The sequence below is a fragment of the Pseudophryne corroboree genome, chromosome 1 (assembly GCF_028390025.1).
Source record: "Pseudophryne corroboree isolate aPseCor3 chromosome 1, aPseCor3.hap2, whole genome shotgun sequence".
Taxonomy (NCBI): Eukaryota; Metazoa; Chordata; class Amphibia; order Anura; family Myobatrachidae; genus Pseudophryne; species Pseudophryne corroboree.
The window spans coordinates 354,655,300-354,678,287 of record NC_086444.1 but is presented as its reverse complement, the minus strand read 5'-3'; the positions used below and the strand labels follow the sequence as shown (position 1 = coordinate 354,678,287).

Sequence of the window (22,988 nt, the reverse complement as noted above, 5' to 3'; positions counted from 1 at the left end):
GATGGCTCAACAATAACCCTTTAGTTAACAATAACTATGTACAAGTATTGCAGACAATCCGCACTTGGGATGGGCGCCCAGCATCCACTACGGACTACGAGAAATAGATTTACCGGTGAGTAAAATCTTATTTTCTCTATCGTCCTAAGTGGATGCTGGGGTTCCTGAAAGGACCATGGGGAATAGCGGCTCCGCAGGAGACAGGGCACAAAAGTAAAGCTTTTACAGGTCAGGTGGTGTGTACTGGCTCCTCCCCCTATGACCCTCCTCCAGACTCCAGTTAGATTTTTGTGCCCGGCCGAGAAGGGTGCAATTCTAGGTGGCTCTCATAAAGAGCTGCTTAGAGAGTTTAGCTTAGGTTTTTTATTTTACAGTGATTCCTGCTGGCAACAGGATCACTGCAACGAGGGACAGAGGGGAGAAGAAGTGAACTCACCTGCGTGCAGGATGGATTGGCTTCTTGGCTACTGGACATGAAGCTCCAGAGGGACGATCACAGGTACAGCCTGGATGGTCACCGGAGCCACGCCGCCGGCCCCCTCACAGATGCTGAAGCAAGAAGAGGTCCAGAATCGGCGGCTGAAGACTCCTGCAGTCTTCTTAAGGTAGCGCACAGCACTGCAGCTGTGCGCCATTTTCCTCTCAGCACACTTCACACGGCAGTCACTGAGGGTGCAGGGCGCTGGGGGGGGGCGCCCTGGGAGGCAAATGTAAACCTTTAAAAAGGCTAAAAATACCTCACATATAGCCCCAGAGGCTATATGGAGATATTTACCCCTGCCTAAATGTACTAAATAGCGGGAGACGAGCCCGCCGGAAAAGGGGCGGGGCCTATCTCCTCAGCACACGGCGCCATTTTCTGTCACAGCTCCGCTGGTCAGGAAGGCTCCCAGGTCTCTCCCCTGCACTGCACTACAGAAACAGGGTATAACAGAGAGGGGGGGCAAAATAAATGGCAATATATTACTATAAAAGCAGCTATAAGGGAGCACTTAATCATAAGGCTATCCCTGTCATATATAGCGCTTTTTGGTGTGTGCTGGCAGACTCTCCCTCTGTCTCCCCAAAGGGCTAGTGGGTCCTGTCTTCGTATAGAGCATTCCCTGTGTGTCTGCTGTGTGTCGGTACGTGTGTGTCGACATGTATGAGGACGTTATTGGTGTGGAGGCGGAGCAATTGCCAAATATGAGGATGTCACCTTCTAGGGGGTCGACACCAGAATGGATGCCTTTATTTGTGGAATTACGGGATAGCGTCAACTCGCTTAAGCAGTCGTTTGCCGACATGAGGCGGCCGGACACTCACTTAGTGCCTGTCCAGGCGCCTCAAACACCGTCAGGGGCTGTAAAACGCCCCTTGCCTCAGTCGGTCGACACAGACCCAGACACAGGCACTGATTCCGGTAGTGAAGGTGACGAATCAACCGTATTTTCCAAAAGGGCCACACGTTATATGATTTTGGCAATAAAGGAGATGTTACATTTAGCTGATACTACAGGTACCACTAAACAGGGTATTATGTGGGGTGTGAAAAAACTACCAGTAGTTTTTACCGAATCAGAAGAATTAAATGACGTGTGTGATGAAGCGTGGGGTGCCCCGATAAAAAACTGCTAATTTCAAAGAAGTTATTGGCTTTATACCCTTTCCCGCCAGAGGTTAGGGAGCGCTGGGAAACACCTCCTAGGGTGGACAAAGCGCTAACACGCTTATCAAAACAAGTGGCGTTACCCTCTCCTGAGACGGCCGCACTTAAAGATCCATCAGATAGGAGGATGGAAAATATCCAAAAAGGTATATACACACATGCAGGTGTTATACTACGACCAGCTATTGCGACTGCCTGGATGTGCAGTGCTGGGGTAGTTTGGTCAGAGTCCCTGATCGAAAATATTGATACCCTGGACAGGGACAATATTTTACTGTCGTTAGAACAAATAAAGGATGCATTTCTTTATATGCGTGATGCACAGAGAGATATCTGCACACTGGCATCACGGGTAAGTGCTATGTCCATTTCGGCCAGAAGAGCTTTATGGACACGACAGTGGACAGGCGATGCGTAGAGGAGTTATTTGGGGTCGGTCTATCGGATTTGGTGGCCACGGCTACGGCCGGGAAATCCACCTTTCTACCTCAAGTCACTCCCCAACAGAAAAAGGCACCGACCTTTCAACCGCAGCCTTTTCGTTCCTTTAAAAATAAGAGAGCAAAGGGCTATTCATATCTGCCACGAGGCAGAGGACGAGGGAAGAGACAGCAACAGGCAGCTCCTTCCCAGGAACAGAAGCCCTCCCCGGCTTCTACAAAAGCCTCAGCATGACGCTGGGGCTTCGCAAGCGGACTCGGGGGCGGTAGGCGGTCGTCTCAAGAATTACAGCGCGCAGTGGGCTCACTCGCAGGTAAATCCCTGGATCCTGCAGATAATATCTCAGGGGTACAGGTTGAAATTAGAGACAGAGCCACCTCGCCGTTTCCTGAAGTCTGCTTTACCAACGTCCCCCTCAGAAAGGGAGACGGTTTTGGAAGCCATTCACAAGCTGTATTCTCAGCAGGTGATAGTCAAGGTACCTCTTCTACAACAAGGGAAGGGGTATTATTCCACTCTTTTTGTGGTACCGAAGCCGGATGGCTCGGTAAGGCCTATTCTAAATCTGAAGTCCTTGAACCTGTACATAAAGAAGTTCAAGTTCAAGATGGAGTCACTCAGAGCAGTGATAGCGAACCTGGAAGAAGGGGACTTTATGGTATCCTTGGACATCAAGGATGCGTATCTCCACGTTCCAATTACCCCTCACACCAGGGGTACCTCAGGTTCGTTGTACAAAACTGTCACTATCAGTTTCAGACGCTGCCGTTTGGTTTGTCCACGGCACCTCGGGTCTTTACAAAGGTAATGGCCGAGATAATATTTCTTCTTCGAAGAAAAGGCGTATTAATTATCCCATACTTGGACGATCTCCTAATAAGGGCAAGGTCCAGAGAACAGCTAGAGATGGGTTTAGCACTATCTCGAGAGGTGCTAAAGCAGCACGGATGGATTCTGAATATTCCAAAATCCCAATTAATGCCGACAACTCGTCTGCTGTTCCTGGGGATGATTCTGGACACAGTTCAGAAAAGGTTTTTCTTCCCGAAGAAAAAGCCAAGGAGTTATCTGACCTGGTCAGGAACCTCCTAAAACCAGGAAAGGTGTCTGTACATCAATGCACAAGAGTCCTGGAAAAAAATGGTAGCTTCTTACGAAGCAATCCCTTTCGGCAGATTCCATGCAAAGGGATCTGTTGGACAAATGGTCAGGGTCGCATCTTCAGATGCACCTGCGGATAACCCTGTCGCCGAGGACAAGGGTATCCCTTCTGTGGTGGTTGCAGGAGGCTCATCTATTGGAGGGCCGCAGATTCGGCATGCAGGATTGGATCCTGGTGACCACGGGTGCCAGCCAGAGAGGCTGGGGAGCAGTCACACAGGGAAGAAATTTCCAGGGAGTGTGGTCGAGCCTGAAAAAGTCTCTTCACATAAGCATTCTGGAACTAAGAGCAATCTACAATGCTCTAAGCCAGGCGGAACCTCTGCTTCAAGGAAGACCGGTGTTGATCCAGTCGGACAACATCACGGCAGTCGCCCATGTAAACAGACAGGGCGGCACAAGAAGCAGGAGGGCAATGGCAGAAGCTGCCAGGATCCTTCGCTGGGCGGAGAATCACGTGATAGCACTGTCAGCAGTATTCATCCCGGGCGTGGACAACTGGGAAGCAGACTTCCTCAGCAGACACGACCTTCACCCGGGAGAGTGGAGACTTCATCCAGAAGTTTTCCACATGCTATTAAACCGTTGGGTAAAACCAATGGTGGACATGATGGCGTCTCGCCTCAACAAAACACTGGACAGGTATTGCGCCAGGTCAAGAGATCCGCAGGCAATAGCTGTGGACGCGCTGGTAACACCTTGGGTGTACCAGTCGGTATATGTGTTTCCTCCTCTGCCTCTCATACCAAAGGTATTGAGGATTATACGGCAAAGTGGAGTAAGACTAGTGGCTCCGGATTGGCCAAGAAGGACTTGGTACCCGGAACTTCAAGAGATGGTCACGGACGATCCGTGGCCTCTACTTCTGAGAAGGGACCTGCTTCAGCAGGGTACTTGTCTTTTTCAAGACTTACCGCGGCTGCGTTTGACGGCATGGCGTTTGAATGCCAGATCCTAAAAGGAAAAGGCATTCCAGAAGAAGTCATTCCTACCTTGATAAAGGCAAGGAAGGAAGTCACCGCGAAGCATTATCGCCATATTTGGCGAAAATGTTGCGTGGTGCGAGCAGCGGAGTGCTCCGATGGAGGAATTTCAACTGGGTCGTTTTCCTACATTTCCTGCAATCAGGATTGTCTATGGGTCTCAAATTGGGATCTATTAAGGTTCAAATTTCGGCCCTATCAATATTCTTCCAAAAAGAATTGGCCTCAGTCCCTGAGGTCCAGATTTTTATCAAAGGAGTACTGCATATACAGCCTCCTGTGGTGCCTAAGGTGGCACCGTGGGATCTAAATGTAGTTTTAGATTTCCTCAAATCAAATTGGTTTGAACCACTAAAGAAGGTGGATTTGAAATATCTCACATGGAAAGTGACTATGTTACTGGCCCTGGCTTCGGCCGGGAGAGTATCTGAACTGGCGGCTTTGTTTTATAAAAGCCCTTATTTAATTTTCCATTCGACATAGGGCAGAGCTGCGGACGCGTCCGCATTTTCTCCCTAAGGTGGTATCAGCGTTTCACCTGAACCAGCCTATTGTAGTGCCTGCGGCTACAGACGACTTGAAGGACTCCAAGTTGTTGGACGTTGTCAGAGCCTTAAAAATATACATTTAAAGGACGGCTGGAGTCAGAAAATCTGACTCGCTGTTTATACTGTATGCACCCAACAAGTTGGGTGCACCTGCTTCTAAGCAGTCGATTGCTCGTTGGATTTGTAACAAAATTCAACTTGTACATTCTGTGGCAGGCCTGCCACAGCCTAAATCTGTTAAGGCCCATTCCGCAAGGAAGGTGGGCTCATCTTGGGCGGCTGCCCGAGGGGTCTCGGCATTACTACTCTGCCGAGCAGCTACGTGGTCAGGGGAGAACACGTTTGTAAATTTTTACAAATTTGATACCCTGGCAAAGGAGGACCTGGAGTTCTCTCATTCGGTGCTGCAGAGTCATCCGCACTCTCCCGCCCGTTTGGGAGCTTTGGTATAATCCCCATGGTCCTTTCAGGAACCCCAGCATCCACTTAGGACGATAGAGAAAATAAGAATTTACTTACCGATAATTCTATTTCTCGGAGTCCGTAGTGGATGCTGGGCGCCCATCCCAAGTGCGGATTATCTGCAATACTTGTACATAGTTATTGTTAACTAATTCGGGTTATTGTTTAGGAAGCCATCTTTCAGAGGCTCCTCTGTTATCATACTGTTAACTGGGTTTAGATCACAAGTTGTACGGTGTGATTGGTGTGGCTGGTATGAGTCTTACCCGGGATTCAAAATCCTCCCTTATTGTGTACGCTCGTCCGGGCACAGTACCTAACTGGAGTCTGGAGGAGGGTCATAGGGGGAGGAGCCAGTACACACCACCTGACCTGTAAAAGCTTTACTTTTGTGCCCTGTCTCCTGCGGAGCCGCTATTCCCCATGGTCCTTTCAGGAACCCCAGCATCCACTACGGACTCCGAGAAATAGAATTATCGGTAAGTAAATTCTTATTTTCTCTGACGTCCTAGTGGATGCTGGGAACTCCGAAAGGACCATGGGGATTATACCAAAGCTCCCAAACAGGCGGGAGAGTGCGGATGACTCTGCAGCACCGAATGAGAGAACTCAAGGTCCTCCTCAGCCAGGGTATCAAATTTGTAGAATTTTGCAAACGTGTTTGCCCCTGACCAAGTAGCAGCTCGGCAAAGTTGTAAAGCCGAGACCCCTCGGGCAGCCGCCCAAGATGAGCCCACCTTCCTTGTGGAATGGGCTTTTACTGATTTAGGATGCGGCAGTCCAACCGCAGAATGCGCCAGCTGAATTGTGCTACAAATCCAGCGAGCAATAGTCTGCTTAGAAGCAGGAGCACCCAGTGTGTTGGGTGCATACAGGATAAATAGCGAGTCAGTTTTCCTGACTCTAGCCGTCCTGGAAACATAAATTTTCAAGGCCCTGACTACGTCCAGCAACTTGGAATCCTCCAAGTCCCTAGTAGCCGCAGGCACCACAATAGGTTGGTTCAAGTGAAAAGCTGATACCACCTTAGGGAGAAACTGGGGACGAGTCCTCAATTCCGCCCTATCCATATGGAAAATCAGATAAGGGCTTTTACATGACAAAGCTGCCAATTCTGACACACGCCTGGCTGAAGCCAAGGCCAATAACATGACCACTTTCCACGTGAGATATTTTAGATCCACGGTTTCAAGTGGCTCAAACCAATGTGATTTTAAGAAACTCAACACCACGTTGAGATCCCAAGGTGCCACTGGAGGCACAAACGGGGGCTGAATATGCAGCACTCCTTTCACAAACGTCTGAACTTCAGGTAGTGAAGCTAGTTCTTTCTGGAAGAAAATCGACAGAGCCGAGATCTGTACCTTAATGGAGCCTAATTTCAGGCCCATAGTCACTCCTGCTTGCAGGAAATGCAGAAATCGACCTAGTTGAAATTCCTCTGTTGGGGCCTTTTTGGCCTCACACCAAGCAACATATTTCCGCCATATGCGGTGATAATGCTTTGCAGTTACATCTTTCCTGGCTTTAATCAGCGTAGGAATGACTACCTCCGGAATGCCCTTTTCCTTCAGGATCCGGCGTTCAACCGCCCTGCCGTCAAACGCAGCCGCGGTAAGTCTTGGAACAGACAGGGCCCCTGCTGCAGCAGGTCCTGTCTGAGCGGCAGAGGCCATGGGTCCTCTGAGATCATCTCTTGAAGTTCCGGGTACCACGCTCGTCTTGGCCAATCCGGAACCACGAGTATTGTTCTTACTCCTCGTTTTCTTATTATTCTCAGTACCCTTGGTATGAGAGGCAGAGGAGGGAACACATAAACTGACTGGTACACCCACGGTGTCACTAGAGCGTCCACAGCTATCGCCTGAGGGTCCCTTGACCTGGCGCAATATCTCTCTAGTTTTTTGTTTAGGCGGGACGCCATCATGTCCACCTGTGGCCGTTCCCATCGATTTACAATCAGCGTGAAGACTTCTGGATGAAGTCCCCACTCTCCCGGGTGGAGGTCGTGCCTGCTGAGAAAGTCTGCTTCCCAGTTGTCCACTCCCGGAATGAACACTGCTGACAGTGCTAGTACGTGATTTTCCGCCCATCGGAGAATCCTTGTGGCTTCTGCCATTGCCATCCTGCTTCTTGTGCCGCCCTGTCGATTTACATGGGCGACTGCCGTGATGTTGTCTGACTGGATCAGTACCGGCTGGTGTAGAAGCAGGGATTTTGCCTGACTTAGGGCATTGTAAATGGCCCTTAGTTCCAGAATATTTATGTGTAGGGAAGTCTCCTGACTCGACCATAGTCCTTGGAAGTTTCTTCCCTGTGTGACTGCCCCCCAGCCTCGAAGGCTGGGATCCGTGGTCACCAGGACCCAGTCCTGTATGCCAAATCTGCGGCCCTCTAGAAGATGAGCACTCTGCAGCCACCACAGCAGAGACACCCTGGTTCTTGGAGACAGGGTTATTAGGCGATGCATCTGAAGATGCGATCCGGACCATTGGTCCAACAGGTCCCACTGAAAGATTCTGGCATGGAACCTGTTCAGAATCCAACCGTGCTGGTGTAGCACCTCCTGAGATAGTGCTACTCCCACCAACAACTGCTCCTTGGACCTCGTCTTTATTAGGAGATCATCCAAGTACGGGATAATTAAAACTCCCTTTCTTCGAAGGAGTATCATCATTTCCACCATTACCTTGGTAAACACCCTCGGTGCCGTGGAGAGTCCAAACGGCAGCGTCTGGAATTGGTAATGGCAATCCTGTACCACAAATCTGAGGTACTCCTGGTGAGGATAGTAAATGGGGACATGCAGGTAAGCATCCTTGATGTCCAGGGATACCATGTAATCCCCCTCGTCCAGGCTTGCAATAACCGCCCTGAGCGATTCCATCTTGAACTTGAATTTTTTTATGTATGTGTTCAAGGATTTCAAATTTAAAATGGGTCTCACCGAACCGTCCGGTTTCGGTACCACAAACAGTGTGGAATAGTAACCCCGTCCTTGTTGAAGTAGGGGCACCTTGATTATCACCTGCTGGGAATACAGCTTGTGAACTGCCGCTAGCACAGCCTCCCTGTCTGAAGGAGTAATTGGCAAGGCAGATTTTAGGAACCGGTTGGGTGGAGACGCCTCGAATTCCAGTTTGTACCCTTGAGATACTATTTGCAGGATCCAGGGATCCACCTGTGAGCGAGCCCACTGATCGCTGAAATTTTTGAGGCGGCCCCCCACCGTACCTGGCTCCGCCTGTGGAGCCCCACCGTCATGCGGCGGACTCGGAAGAAGCGGGGGAGGACTTTTGCTCCTGGGAACCTGCTGTTTGTTGCAGCCTTTTTCCCCTACCTCTGCCTCTGGACAGAAAGGACCCGCCTTTTCCACGCCTGTTTTTCTGAGTCCGAAAGGACTGTATCTGATAAAACGGCGCCTTTTTAGGCTGTGAGGGAACATGGGGTAAAAATGCTGACTTCCCAGCAGTTGCTGTGGAAACTAGGTCCGAGAGACCATCCCCAAATAACTCCTCACCCTTATAAGGCAAAACTTCCATGTGCCTTTTTGAATCTGCATCCCCTGTCCACTGGCGAGTCCATAAGCCTCTCCTAGCAGAAATGGACAATGCACTTATTTTAGATGCCAGCCGGCAGATCTCCCTCTGTGCATCTCTCATGTATAAGACTGAGTCTTTTATATGCTCTATGGTTAGCAGAATAGTGTCCCTGTCTAGGGTGTCAATATTTTCTGACAGGGAATCTGACCACGCAGCGGCAGCACTGCACATCCATGCTGACGCAATAGCTGGTCTAAGTATAATGCCTGAGTGTGTATATACAGACTTCAGGATCGCCTCCTGCTTTCTATCAGCAGGTTCCTTGAGGGCGGCCGTATCCGGAGACGGTAGTGCCACCTTTTTAGACAAACGTGTGAGCGCTTTATCCACCCTAGGGGGTGTCTCCCAACGTGACCTATCCTCTGGCGGGAAAGGGAACGCCATTAGTAACTTCTTAGAGATTACCAATCTTTTATCAGGGAAAGCCCACGCTTCTTCACACACTTCATTTAATTCTTCTGATGGGGGAAAAACTACGGGTAGTTTTTTCTTCCCAAACATAATACCCTTTTTAGTGGTACCTGGGTTTATATCAGAAATTTGTAACACCTCTTTCATTGCTTCAATCATGCAACGAATGGCCTTAGTGGACATTAGACTAGACTCATCGTCGTCGACACTGGTGTCAGTATCCGTGTCGACATCCGCGTCTGCCATCTGAGGTAGCGGCCGTTTTAGAGCCCCCGATGGCCTTTGAGACGCCTGGATAGGCACGAGCTGAGAAGCCGGCTGTCCCGCATTTGGCATGTCGTCAAATTTTTTGTGTAAGGAGTCGACACGTGCACGCAATTCCTTCCATAAGTCCATCCACTCAGGTGTCTGCCCCGCAGGGGGTGACATCCCTTCTATAGGCATCTGCTCCGCCTCCACATCATTATCCTCATCAAACATGTCGACACAGCCGTACCGACACACCGCACACACACAGGGAATGCTCTAACAGAGGACAGGACCCACAAAAGCCCTTTGGGGAGACAGAGTGAGAGTATGCCAGCACACACCAGAGCGCTATATAATGCAGGGACTAACTGAGTTATGTCCCCTATAGCTGCTGTTATATATATATATATACTGCGCCCAAATTTAGTGCCCCCCCCTCTCTTTTTTACCCTTTTCTGTAGTGTAGACTGCAGGGGAGAGCCAGGGAGCTTCCTTCCAGCGGATCTGTGAAGGAGAAATGGCGCCAGTGTGCTGAAGGAGATAGCTCCGCCCCTTTTTCACAGACTTTTCTCCCGCTTTTTTATGGATTCTGGCAGGGGTAATTATCACATATATAGCCTCTGGGGCTATATATTGTGGTATTTTTGCCAGCCAAGGTGTTTTTATTGCTGCTCAGGGCGCCCCCCCCCCTAGCGCCCTGCACCCTCAGTGACCGGAGTGTGAAGTGTGTATGAGGAGCAATGGCGCACAGCTGCAGTGCTGTGCGCTACCTTGGTGAAGACTGATGTCTTCTGCCGCCGATTTTCCGGACTTCTTCTTGCTTCTGGCTCTGTAAGGGGGACGGCGGCGCGGCTCCGGGACCGAACACCAAGGCCAGTTCCATGCGGTCGATCCCTCTGGAGCTAATGGTGTCCAGTAGCCTAAGAAGCCCAAGCTAGCTGCAAGCAGGTAGGTTCGCTTCTTCTCCCCTTAGTCCCTCGCTGCAGTGAGCCTGTTGCCAGCAGGTCTCACTGTAAAATAAAAAACCTAATTATATACTTTCTTTCTAGGAGCTCAGGAGAGCCCCTAGTGTGCATCCAACCTCGGCCGGGCACAAAATCTAACTGAGGCTTGGAGGAGGGTCATAGTGGGAGGGGCCAGTGCACACCAGGTGACCTAAAAGCTTTCTTTAGTTGTGCCCAGTCTCCTGCGGAGCCGCTATTCCCCATGGTCCTTTCGGAGTTCCCAGCATCCACTAGGACGTCAGAGAAATAGTGTCGGTATACCGGCTGTCGGGATTCCGGCGCCGGTATACTGTGCGCCGGGATCCCGACAGTCGGCATACTGAAGACCACCCTTCCTTAGTGTGGCTGCTTTATTGTACAAAGCTGCAGCGGTCTATTTGTGTTTCTCAATTGATATTTCCATTTGAACTGAATCAGGAAAGATTTCCATTTGATTTTTAAAGCGTAAAACAGCAGATGTTTCTACTTATTAATAACAATGCAAAGAATCTATTCTCTTTTATGTATAGGACACTTCATTACATAATAACATAGGATAATAAGTAATATAGTAACATAGTAATTTAGGTTGAAAAGAAGCAAAATGCCCATCGTGTTCAACCTGTATTCTGGATTAAATTGAATTAATTATAATGTACAGTACCTGCTGAAGAATGTTTTATGACTAGTTAACTATAAATCATGTTACACCCGGATTATCAACGTCAATATTTTAAATGTTATAACCTTGGATATCCTTTTCAATCAGAAATTCATCCAATCCTTTTTTAAATGCATTTACAGAGTCCGCCATTACCACCCTCCCTGGTAAGGAATTCCAAATCCTTATTGCCCTAACAGTGAAGAACCCTTTCCTCCGTTGCTTACAGAATTTTCTCTCCTCCAGCCTTAGCAAGTGCCCACGTGTCCTAAACAGAGTTCTTTTAATAAATAATTCCTCTGATAACTATTTGTAACGCCCCTTTACATATTTGAAGACATTAATAATGTCTCCTTAGACGCCTCTTTTCCAGTGTATATATATTCAACTTAGTAAGCCTTTCCTCATAATCCAGTCCCTCTAGCCCTTTAATCAATTTAGTAGCTCGCCTTTGAACCCTTTCGAGTTCATCAATATCTATTTTATACAGTGGTGCCCAAAACTGACAACAATATTCCAGGTGTGGGTGTACCAATGATTTGTACACTGGCAGGATTACATTCTCATCCCTTGTCTGAATTCCCAGTTTTATGCACGCTAGCACCTTACTTGCCTTCTTTACCGCGCTTTGACATTGTATACGGTTAATAAGCCTATTATCAATGAGTACCCCCAAATCTTTTTCCAAAACTATTACCCCTAGACTTTCCCCGTTTAATATGTAGAATGCAAGTTTGTTTTTAGTCCCAAAATGCATAACCTTGCATTTTTCTATATTGAACCTCTTTCTCCATTTCGACACCAAGATTTCAAGTTTAGATAAGTCATTCTGCAGAGACTCCACATCTATTTCTGAATTACCCTACACAGTTTAGTATCATCTGCAAAGATTGACATTGTACTTTCTAGGCCTATTTCTAGGTCATTGATAAATATGTTGAACAGTAGTGGCCCGAGTACGGACCCTTGTGGTATTCCGCTGACTACTGGTGTCCAGCTTGAGAACTTCCCGTTGACCACTACTCGCTATACCCTGTTATCAGCCAGTTAGTTATCCATGTACAAACAGTTTTTCCTAGGCCAAGCTCATTTAATTTGATTATTAGTCTCCTGTGAGGCACTGTATCGAAGGCTTTTGCAAAATCTAAGTAGACTACATCCACTGCTTTTCCCTGGTCAAGATTGTCGCTCACTTCCTCGTAGAAGTTAACTAAGTTAGTTTGACAAGATCTGTCCCTCACAAACCCATGCTGGTTCTTGCTAATAATCTTAGTGGTCTGCAGATACTCCTGTATGTTATCCCTTAGAATCCCTTCCAATATTTTCCCCACTATAGATGTCAAACTAACCGGTCTGTAGTTACCCGGATGATTTTTGGATCCCTTTTTAAATAATGGCACTACCTCAGCTATATGCCAATCCTTTGGTACCATGCCTGATCTAATTGAACTATTGAAAGTCAAGTATAGGGGTCTTGCTAGTTGTGACCTAAGCTCCATAAGAACCCTCGGGTGAAGTCCATCCGGGCCAGGTGATTTATTAATCTTTATTTTGCATAATATCTCCCTGACTATTTCTTCACTTAAACAAGTATCTAACCACGAATCATTACTGTCACTATCGCTATGCACTACTCCCACCGTCAGTTCTTCTCTGGTGAACACTGATGAAAAAAATTTGTTCAGTATTTCCGCTTTTATTTCGTTATCATTTATCAATACTCCAAATTCATCTTTTATTGGACCTATGTTCTCCTTTTTTAACCTTTTACTGTTTATGTATTTAAAAACTTTTTAGGATTGGTTTTACTCTCTATAGCGATTTGCTTTTCGTTTTTTTAGCTGCTCTTATTGCTTTTTTTCTGCTTTTATTGCATTCCTTGTAGTTCTGGAATGAATCCTCCTTTCCATTAGATTTAAATGCTTTGAAAGCACGCTTCTTTTTAGCGATTTCTGCCTTGACCTTCTTGTTAAGCCACATCGGTTTGAGTTTGGTACTCCTGCGTCCTTAGTATCAACTACTAACACTATGCTGTCTCTACACACACCTGTCACTCCTGCCACATACACTAGTGATGTACACTTAGATGCATCTTGAGGTTTGTCCAGCTGAACATACACACATAAATGCACTTTTTCATGTGTCCATCCTTTCCTTGTTATGTTTGAGGTGTAGATGTGACTGACTGTACATGATCCAAATTCTGTGATAAACAGACACTAACACTATGCTGTCTCTACACACACCTGTCACTCCTGCCACATACACTAGTGATGTACACTTAGATGCATCTTGAGGTTTGTCCAGCTGAACATACACACATAAATGCACTTTTTCATGTGTCCATCCTTTCCTTGTTATGTTTGAGGTGTAGATGTGACTGACTGTACATGATCCAAATTCTGTGATAAACAGACACTAACACTATGCTGTCTCTACACACACCTGTCACTCCTGCCACATACACTAGTGATGTACACTTAGATGCATCTTGAGGTTTGTCCAGCTGAACATACACACATAAATGCACTTTTTCATGTGTCCATCCTTTCCTTGTTATGTTTGAGGTGTAGATGTGACTGACTGTACATGATCCAAATTCTGTGATAAACATTTATTACCTTTCCCAATACTCGGTACATACCTGTCTTGCACTGTGTTCCCATTTTCACCATTATAAAACATTTTCTTTGCTTTTCACCTCTGCTGACCTTTCTATCTTTTCCCATTTTTCTCAGGTCAGAGAGGAGATTGAGAAGTTTGGGATAAAAGTCTATCAGTTCCCAGAATGTGACTCCGATGAAGATGATGACTTCAAACAGCAGGACAAGGAGCTGAAGGTAAAGCGTGCTTCCTGACATAGAACGCATTTCCCTCATATTTAGGATTCCTGTCCATCTCTGTCCATAATTCACTCAATTCTGTGCTGCAGGAGAGTGCACCTTTTGCTGTAATTGGAAGCAATACAGTGGTAGAGGCCAAAGGCCAGCGGGTACGAGGTCGTCTCTATCCATGGGGAATTGTGGAGGGTAAGTTATATAAGTGCGTCTGTAAATGTCACTGACATAATTATGTTATAGGTATATGCCTAAAACAGAGGTTCTCAAATACAGTCCTCAAGGATCAGGTTTTAAGTATATCCATCACTCAGTACAGATGGTTAAATCAAATTGACTGAGGTGCTAATAAGTCACCTGTGGCCAAGCGTGGATATACTTAAAACCTGTACCGTTGGGGTGCCTTGAGGACCGCGTTTGAGGAACTCTGGCCTAAACGCACTATCCTCATGTGACCATTCTTCAGATTGGAGACATGGCTGTAGTTTTGCCAGCTATTATAAAGTTTTGTCCTTGGAAGTTTTTGTTTTTATTAACAGTGCTGACTGTTTCATTCTGTATATTGTATGCAACTTCTGGCGTTCATAAGTTGATATTTAATAAACAAAATGTAATTATAATACAAACAACACATTTTAACAATTGAATGAAAAAGTCATGCTGGGGGTTGTAGTGCGTAGAGATTGCCTACATGACATCATATGTAGCTTGCATACAGGCCACATTCAGAGCACTGTGTCTCTGGACAGCGCTGATCGTTACAGTGATCTAGGTTATGTTGCCTTTGAGGTTGGTTGTAGATATTTCTAGGTACTTTTTCTAATGTCTACAGCAGTGGTTCTCAAACTCGGTCCTCAGGACCCCATACAGTGCATGTTTTGCAGGTAACCCAGCAGGTGCACAGGTGTATTCATTATTCACTGACACATTTTAAAAGGTCCACAGGTGGAGCAAATTATTTTACTTGTGATTCTGTGAGAAGACCTGCAAAACATGCACTGTGTGGGGTCCTGAGGACCGAGTTTGAGAACCTGTGGTCTACAGCACAGTTTCTCAAACTCAGTCCTCAGGACCCCACACAGTGCATGTTTTGCAGGTCTCCTCACAGAATCACAAGTGAAATAATCAGTTCCACCTGTGGACCTTTTAAAATGTGTCAGTGAATAATGAATACACCTGTGCACCTGCTGGGTTACCTGCAAAACATGCACTGTGTGGGATTCTGAGGACCCAGTTTGAGAACCTGTGGTCTACAGTAATGAAGCACCATCACTTCCAAAACATAACACATTTAGCTAGACCTCTTCAAAACAGAAATTAACTTATGAAATAAAGCCGGATTGTCTTACTAAAGCTTCTTCAAGCTGCAGTGGCAGGGAACATGTTCATTCTATAGACTTTTAGTACAGAAGCAGGACCACAGTTGTATTTTGTCCATGAGCATTTTATCTCTAGATGTCAGATATACTGTAACATGGAGCCAGATACAGCAGCAAGAAGCAAAATTCATTTGAAGTCAGCAATCCTGAGCCACTTGGTATTAGAGATGCAGAATTTGCAGCCAGTAACTGATATGAGGTCAGAGACATGCAGAGGTTAGGGGAGTTGGGGAACTAGCCCAGGATCAGTATGAAGAGGAGATGTCACAGCAATCTGGAACACAAACTGAACCTATAAAAAGCAAAGGGTTTATGTAGCACCCAGAATGCAATGGGATGTGCATACGCCATAGCTACGTCATCCTGCATAGGGCCCTGTGGGCTCTGAGGAGATTGAATTACTCTTACCCATTTATATCTTTTGGTGGGAAGCGGCCCAAACCAGCCTGTTACCTATGACTCCAAAGGGTCTTAATCTGTCTCTGGCACAGGCTAGTTTATATTCCCATGCCATTGCAGGATGTAATATGCCCAGGTGAATGCATATGTACTCTAGTCACATAGGGGTCTGGTGTGACATAACCAAAAAACCTTTGTTTTAAAGCAAACACCTGGAAACATATCTTATATACTTTTAATTATTTATAAGATGACAGCTCCCACCGATGTATGTCTATGTATACAGATAAAGCATGCTCTCTACACCCATACTGTAACATCTATGGAGGGAAACGGAGAGCCAAGCCTTGCCCCACATACTGTCTAATTCCATGTGTGTCTTTTGGTACAGTTATGTTTAGTTTTGGGCTTTTATTCAGCTAAGAGTAGTCCCAACAGCATCAGTTATATTATCAGAATATTTCATTTATGTTAAGGGTGGATGAAAGACAACATCTTCCTTGTAATGAGGGGGCAGCGTTTTCTACAATAGCCGGCAGTCACAGCTTGCCCCCTATGGAACTGATATTCATTGTATTGCGGATGGTACTTTCATAGTGCCATTGTAACCACAACAAAATTAAAACAAAATAGCTTTACACTTGGGTCTCTGTAATCCTTTCTAATAATAAATGTATTATGCTTGGAAGTACTGTTCTGCACCATTTTAATCTTTGAGGTAGAAAAACCTTAAAGACAGTAAGTATGAAGCAACATGTAAGAAGGCTATACGTAAAAATAGTAAAAACAATAGTGAAGGAAGAATGTGTGTTGCTTTCCTTTGATCTGTTTGATGTATAAATTGGTTTAGATTATTTCTACAAAGAAAGCACTGACTGCAAAGCTGATTATAGTGATGACTGGTGTACTGCCTGCCACCACAGCATTTTGCACAGTGAAGTCAAATCCTGTGTTACCCTTTATGTAGATGTGCAGTGACTGAGCATCATGTTGTACAGTACTGTTCTCACTCACATGCGCCCCCTATCTGTATACAGTGGAGAACCAGGCACACTGTGACTTTGTGAAGCTACGAAATATGTTAATCCGGACTCACATGCACGATCTTAAAGATGTTACATGTGACGTGCATTATGAGAACTACAGAGCCCAGTGTATCCAGCAGATGACTAGGTAAGTACATTAAAAAAAAAATTATGTTAATACAATATTTTTCGTTGAACTTTGCTTTTCTGCTGTGCTATGTTTTCCGTATTTTATGCACATATCTAACTCGGCTAATGTCCACCAGCATTAATAACGGGCCACTAAGCCTAGACTACAAGTTGGCTTAAATATTATTCAATTGTTCTCTGTTATTAGCCGTATTGTGGGGAAGGTGGCTAAAGCTGGCCACTCACAGGCTCAATATTGCGGGGGTTATTGTCCAGTTTGGTCACAGAGATCAGCCGTGGTCATCTTCTCACCATATTTACCAACATTTCTGATAAGTATCTGTTAGATTTTAGTCAGATTATTATTGGGCATAGACTACATTATTGGCCCGTGTCGGGTATGGAATCTTGGCGGTCGGGATCCTGGAGGTCAGGATACCGACCCCAGAATCCCAGCTGCCAGAATGCCGGCAGCGGGGAGAGCGCTAGAAAGCCCCTTGCGGGCTCGCTGTGCTCGCCACACTGCAGGCTCGGCGGCTCACTGTGCTTGCCACAGGTTCTATTCCCACTCTGTGGTTGTCGTGGACACCCACGAGTGGGAATAGCCTTGGTTGGCAGTCACGGCGGTTGGGTTCCCAGCATCGGTATTCTGACTGCCGGGATAGTAACTACATCCCATCGACCCAATAACCCCTTCTCATCCCCAGGATCACATATCGCTTCTGAAAGGCTCCCAAAAGTTTTATGTGTATTAGAAACTCTTTAATCCAAACCAATTTGTATTTTGGCTTTAGTGGTCCCTGAACTTTCATATATAACTAACAATACTAAAACTTTATAATGTAACTCACAAAATGTAACAGCATTGATAAAACATAATGCCAGAATCTGTGGTTTGCAAATGTTGTTTGTTCAGGGGAGAGAACAATATGGTACTATTGGAGATCTTTCTTCTTCTACCGTTGCCACCCCGTTGTTACTCAGGTACGCCATAATGGATCTCACCTGCAGAGTTGGGAATAAAGAAAGAGCAAGTAACTGTGCTCCTGGGTAAGAACATGTTGCATCAGGTGGGGTAGAGAGATTTAGAGTTGAGGAAATTGTGTATAATATCTAAAAATAAGCTGTTCAGTATTTACCCTGCTTGCAAAAAAAATGTATGTACAGTATATGCAACCTTTGCATTGCAACATGGGTTGTCCAGGTGCAAAGTTGCTTGCTCTTTCTTACTTTATTCCCAAATAATCAGGCCTCTTGTCCTTAGCAGCACATGAGGGACAAGTGTGGTAGCTTTCCACTAAAGCAGGAGTGAGAAGTTGCTGAAGGGCTGTGTCACACTCCCCTTCTTCTCTCATGTGTTTGTAGCTTTAGCTAACTGGACGAAAATAACTGGATCTAAAACTGAGATGAGGTTTTCTCAATGGAATATCCGCTTCAAATAAAGAGAACTTATAAAGTGAATGTTTTCAGTTGTTTAACCACTTCCCTGGCAAGTTCAGTATCATGGTCTGCCCCACCATGGGCTGAGGAGAAGAGCTGTTGCTGCCAGGTAAGGGACGACGACGACTTGGGCCCCTCCATCAGGCCTTGGCCCGGGTAAAAAAATATCTGCTCCCGCCCTCTTGGCACCTCTGCTGGTGTGGGATGTGTAGAAAGATTCCTGGGGGGAATCTAGGGGGGTGATAATAAGGTAGACATACTAGTGTGTTAAACAAATTAATGCAGAGGTTCCCAAACTGTGTGCCATGGCTCCCTGGGGTGCCTCGGGACACTTGCAGGGTTGCCCTGGGTTGGTGGTCCAGGACCAATTCAAATTATTCATGGTCAATATAATAGGTAAAACCAGTGCTGGTGGCTGCCAGTCATAAAATATGTGGCCAAACAGAGTAACCACACAACTGACCCTAAGGATGACACATAAACGCAATCTACTTAATGTAATATTTCTTTCTAAATTTCTCAATAAGAAATCTTTGGCCTAGGGGTGCCGTGAAAAAAATTCTGATATTCTAGGGCGCCGTGATTCCAAAAAGTTTGGAAACCACTGCATTAATGCTTACTATTCTGGAATGTCTGAGTAGTTTAAGAATTTCAGGGTTTCTCCACATTCCCGTGAGAGTAAACCAGTCTTCCAGTATCCGCCCAGTGAGTGCCGCAAACTAGACATTTAGAGCAGAGGGCAAGGCCATGAAGATGTCATTCATGGTGCAAATCCACCCCATACTCCCTCCCTTCCCCCAACATCCACCAAGACCACTGAAAGTATGACTGAACAAGGTTGTTCAAATCAATGCCAGTGTTTACTTAAAGATAGGAGACCTTTGGTTAATATCAGTCCAGCATGGCAAAAATTGTACTCCACAATCAAATCAAATAAGATCAATAAGATAAATAAAGACTGTAATGATCCTATTAAAATTAAATTGTGATTTTCATTAGATTTCTAGATTTCTTGTATTTTTTTTTTATTTTGTATTTTCTCTGACGTCCTAGTGGATGCTGGGGACTCCGTAAGGACCATGGGGAATAGACGGCTCCGCAGGAGACTGGGCACATCTAAAGAAAGATTTAGGGCTATCTGGTGTGCACTGGCTCCTCCCCCTATGACCCTCCTCCAAGCCTCAGTTAGATTTCTGTGCCCGGCTGAGCTGGATGCACACTAGGGGCTCTCCTGAGCTCCTAGAAGAAAGTATAGTTTAGGTTTTTTATTTTCAGTGAGACCTGCTGGCAACAGGCTCACTGCAACGAGGGACTAAGGGGAGAAGAAGCGAACCTACCTAAGTGGTGGTAGCTTGGGCTTCTTAGGCTACTGGACACCATTAGCTCCAGAGGGATCGAACACAGGACCCGACCTCGTCGTCCGTTCCCGGAGCCGCGCCGCCGTCCCCCTTACAGAGCCAGAAACAAGAAGGTGGTCCGGAAAATCGGCGGCTGAAGACTTCTGTCTTCTCCAAGGTAGCAAAAAATAGAGTGCAAGGAAGATCTTAGTGCGCAAAGATAGAGCTGCTGGATAGTACCCCTTTACTACTAAGAAGGTTCCCAACCCTTCAACACATGTGCCAAAGAAAAAATATGAGTAAAGGAGACTTATCCTGCGCTCCACTGTCTGTTGCTGTCTCAAGAGGTTCCCAGATATGTTATGGAAATTCATATGGATGACATACGGGAAATGAGAAGAAATTTTGCATACATAGTGAAATACCGTTTAGTATTAAGGTAAAACATGAGCATTTATTTAATACAAATGATAAAAAGCCATATACATTACAATATATGGATGCAAAAGAAGATACACACTGGATGATTGTACAGTGGTGATATAATAATTATAGCAGCAAATAGGGCTGGGGTGGGGAGTAATGAGGGAAATTACCAGATGTTGCGAACTGAATAAACAGTTCTGAGCCAGCTTGCGGGTTAATTTAGTGCAGGGAAACCCGGGAATCCCCTGAACCTTGCCGTACTGGAACAGATAATCTCTCTCCTGCTTCCCTCCTCAGTGTCCTGTGAACACCGACGCGTTTCTACCTCTGACTGAGGTCTTTTTCAAGGTGTATTGGTTTAGGCTGCTAACATGCATATTTAAATTATCCCTGACCAATCGTACCATAGACGCAGCAGCTGTGTCCTATACAGAGTAATCACCTAATCATGTCCCGTGATCTGCTGCTACGCCCTATGGTTTCCGGATTGGTCCCTGTTGCCATGGTAGTGTTTGTAAACTACCGGCGAACATTTCCGGAAAATCCACTTGTCTCCATGGTGATCGGTGCGTCCTTCCCAGTGGTGATTCCTCCCGTTATCTTGTTAATATTGTCCACATTCTTCTATCCGCTCCGGACCCACTCCTCTCATGTGTGGTCGTCTGCCGTCAAAAGGACATCCACGTCGGGATATCTAGTGGAGATGTCCGTGGTCCGGTTGGCGGAGTAGCGTCACGTCACTTCCTGTGACGTTCACCCTTGCTTGTTCTGTCTTTCTAATCGTGTGGCGGAACTTCCCTTGGCAAACCTAAACAAAGGGGATGATCTCATATTTCTCTGTGTCCTCAGTGATCGGGGGAATTGGAGGAAAATATGCATAGTTTTAGGAACATTAAAATGTTAAACAAATTGTCTCAATAAAATTCATATAGAACTTTTTTTATAAAAGTTTTGCCATATAAAACAATGCTTGTTCCTATATAAAGAATATTTCATATAAAACCCTCCATTGAAGCACTAAGTAATAAATAGCCCAGTGGTAAAACAAAGGGAGAACGATATATAAAGCTAGAATTCCCATATCTTTCCATAATTCTTTCCCTCTCTTGTTTTAAAATGTAACTCTGTATGTGCCTCAAAAGAATTTTTCTATTTTTTTATAAAAACCATTTGATCTCGAAGTCGCAATTAATACCCCCAGGTTTTAATGTCCCCAGTTGGTATATTGCCTTCATTTCGGCTCTAGCCAACTGTGCGGCGATGTCCTTGCGTCTCCAATCACCCTTAATGTGTCGTATGCCGCAAAACTGCTTGATTTCACTGCATTTGCTCTGGTGCACCATGCGGAAGTGTTCTGATAGGGCATGGGTAGTAAGTGATTTCCTTATATTCCTCAGATGTTCCCCTATCCTTACTTTGAGTGGGCGGGAGGTCCTGCCAATATACCATAGCCCACAACTGCACTCAATGGCATAGATGACATTGTTTGTATTACATGTAACAAAATCCAAGATTTTGAAGTTAGTTTTATTAATAGAAACTTCTGTAATTTTGCTTCCGGACCCAGTAATTCCTCTGCATCCTAAACAACTTCCACAGCGAAAGAAACCTTTCGATTTTATGGTATTCATTTTCTTGACGGTAGTCTGAGCACTTTTTACCACACTAGTTTTGATGCTCGGGGCTTTTTTAAAAATACATTTTGGCTTTGCTGGTAGTAAGCTGCCTATTACTGGGTCCTTACGGAGAATGTTCCAGTGTCTCTTTAGCGTACTCTCCAAAGACCTGTACTGACTGCTAAATGTAGTAATGAAAGACCAGTCGTAATTCTTACTATTTTGAATTTTTTCTTTGCTGGTTAATAGATCTTTCCTATTCAGGTCTGATGCTCCAACACGTGAAACACATACTTTTCCTGGATCATATCCTGATGCTAGGATATGGCAGGACCTCCCGCCCACTCAAAGTAAGGATAGGGGAACATCTGAGGAATATAAGGAAATCACTTACTACCCATGCCCTATCAGAACACTTCCGCATGGTGCACCAGAGCAAATGCAGTGAAATCAAGCAGTTTTGCGGCATACGACACATTAAGGGTGATTGGAGACGCAAGGACATCGCCGCACAGTTGGCTAGAGCCGAAATGAAGGCAATATACCAACTGGGGACATTAAAACCTGGGGGTATTAATTGCGACTTCGAGATCAAATGGTTTTTATAAAAAAATAGAAAAATTCTTTTGAGGCACATACAGAGTTACATTTTAAAACAAGAGAGGGAAAGAATTATGGAAAGATATGGGAATTCTAGCTTTATATATCGTTCTCCCTTTGTTTTACCACTGGGCTATTTATTACTTAGTGCTTCAATGGAGGGTTTTATATGAAATATTCTTTATATAGGAACAAGCATTGTTTTATATGGCAAAACTTTTATAAAAAAAGTTCTATATGAATTTTATTGAGACAATTTGTTTAACATTTTAATGTTCCTAAAACTATGCATATTTTCCTCCAATTCCCCCGATCACTGAGGACACAGAGAAATATGAGATCATCCCCTTTGTTTAGGTTTGCCAAGGGAAGTTCCGCCACACGATTAGAAAGACAGAACAAGCAAGGGTGAACGTCACAGGAAGTGACGTGACGCTACTCCGCCAACCGGACCACGGACATCTCCACTAGATATCCCGACGTGGATGTCCTTTTGACGGCAGACGACCACACATGAGAGGAGTGGGTCCGGAGCGGATAGAAGAATGTGGACAATATTAACAAGATAACGGGAGGAATCACCACTGGGAAGGACGCACCGATCACCATGGAGACAAGTGGATTTTCCGGAAATGTTCGCCGGTAGTTGAC

At 45.5% G+C, this 22,988-nt stretch overlaps 1 protein-coding gene across 4 annotated transcripts in view; it reads left to right on the top strand.

The window, feature by feature from the left end:
• Window positions 1-22,988, top strand: part of SEPTIN5 (septin 5) — a 181,811-nt gene that overhangs the window by 120,503 nt on the left and 38,320 nt on the right. For all 4 annotated transcript variants that reach the window (XM_063964758.1, XM_063964761.1, XM_063964759.1 and 1 more), the window contains 3 exons: window positions 13,888-13,989; window positions 14,082-14,178; window positions 16,802-16,937. In XM_063964758.1, the coding sequence (XP_063820828.1) occupies window positions 13,888-13,989; window positions 14,082-14,178; window positions 16,802-16,937 (335 nt within the window). The remainder of the gene's footprint in view (window positions 1-13,887; window positions 13,990-14,081; window positions 14,179-16,801; window positions 16,938-22,988) is intronic.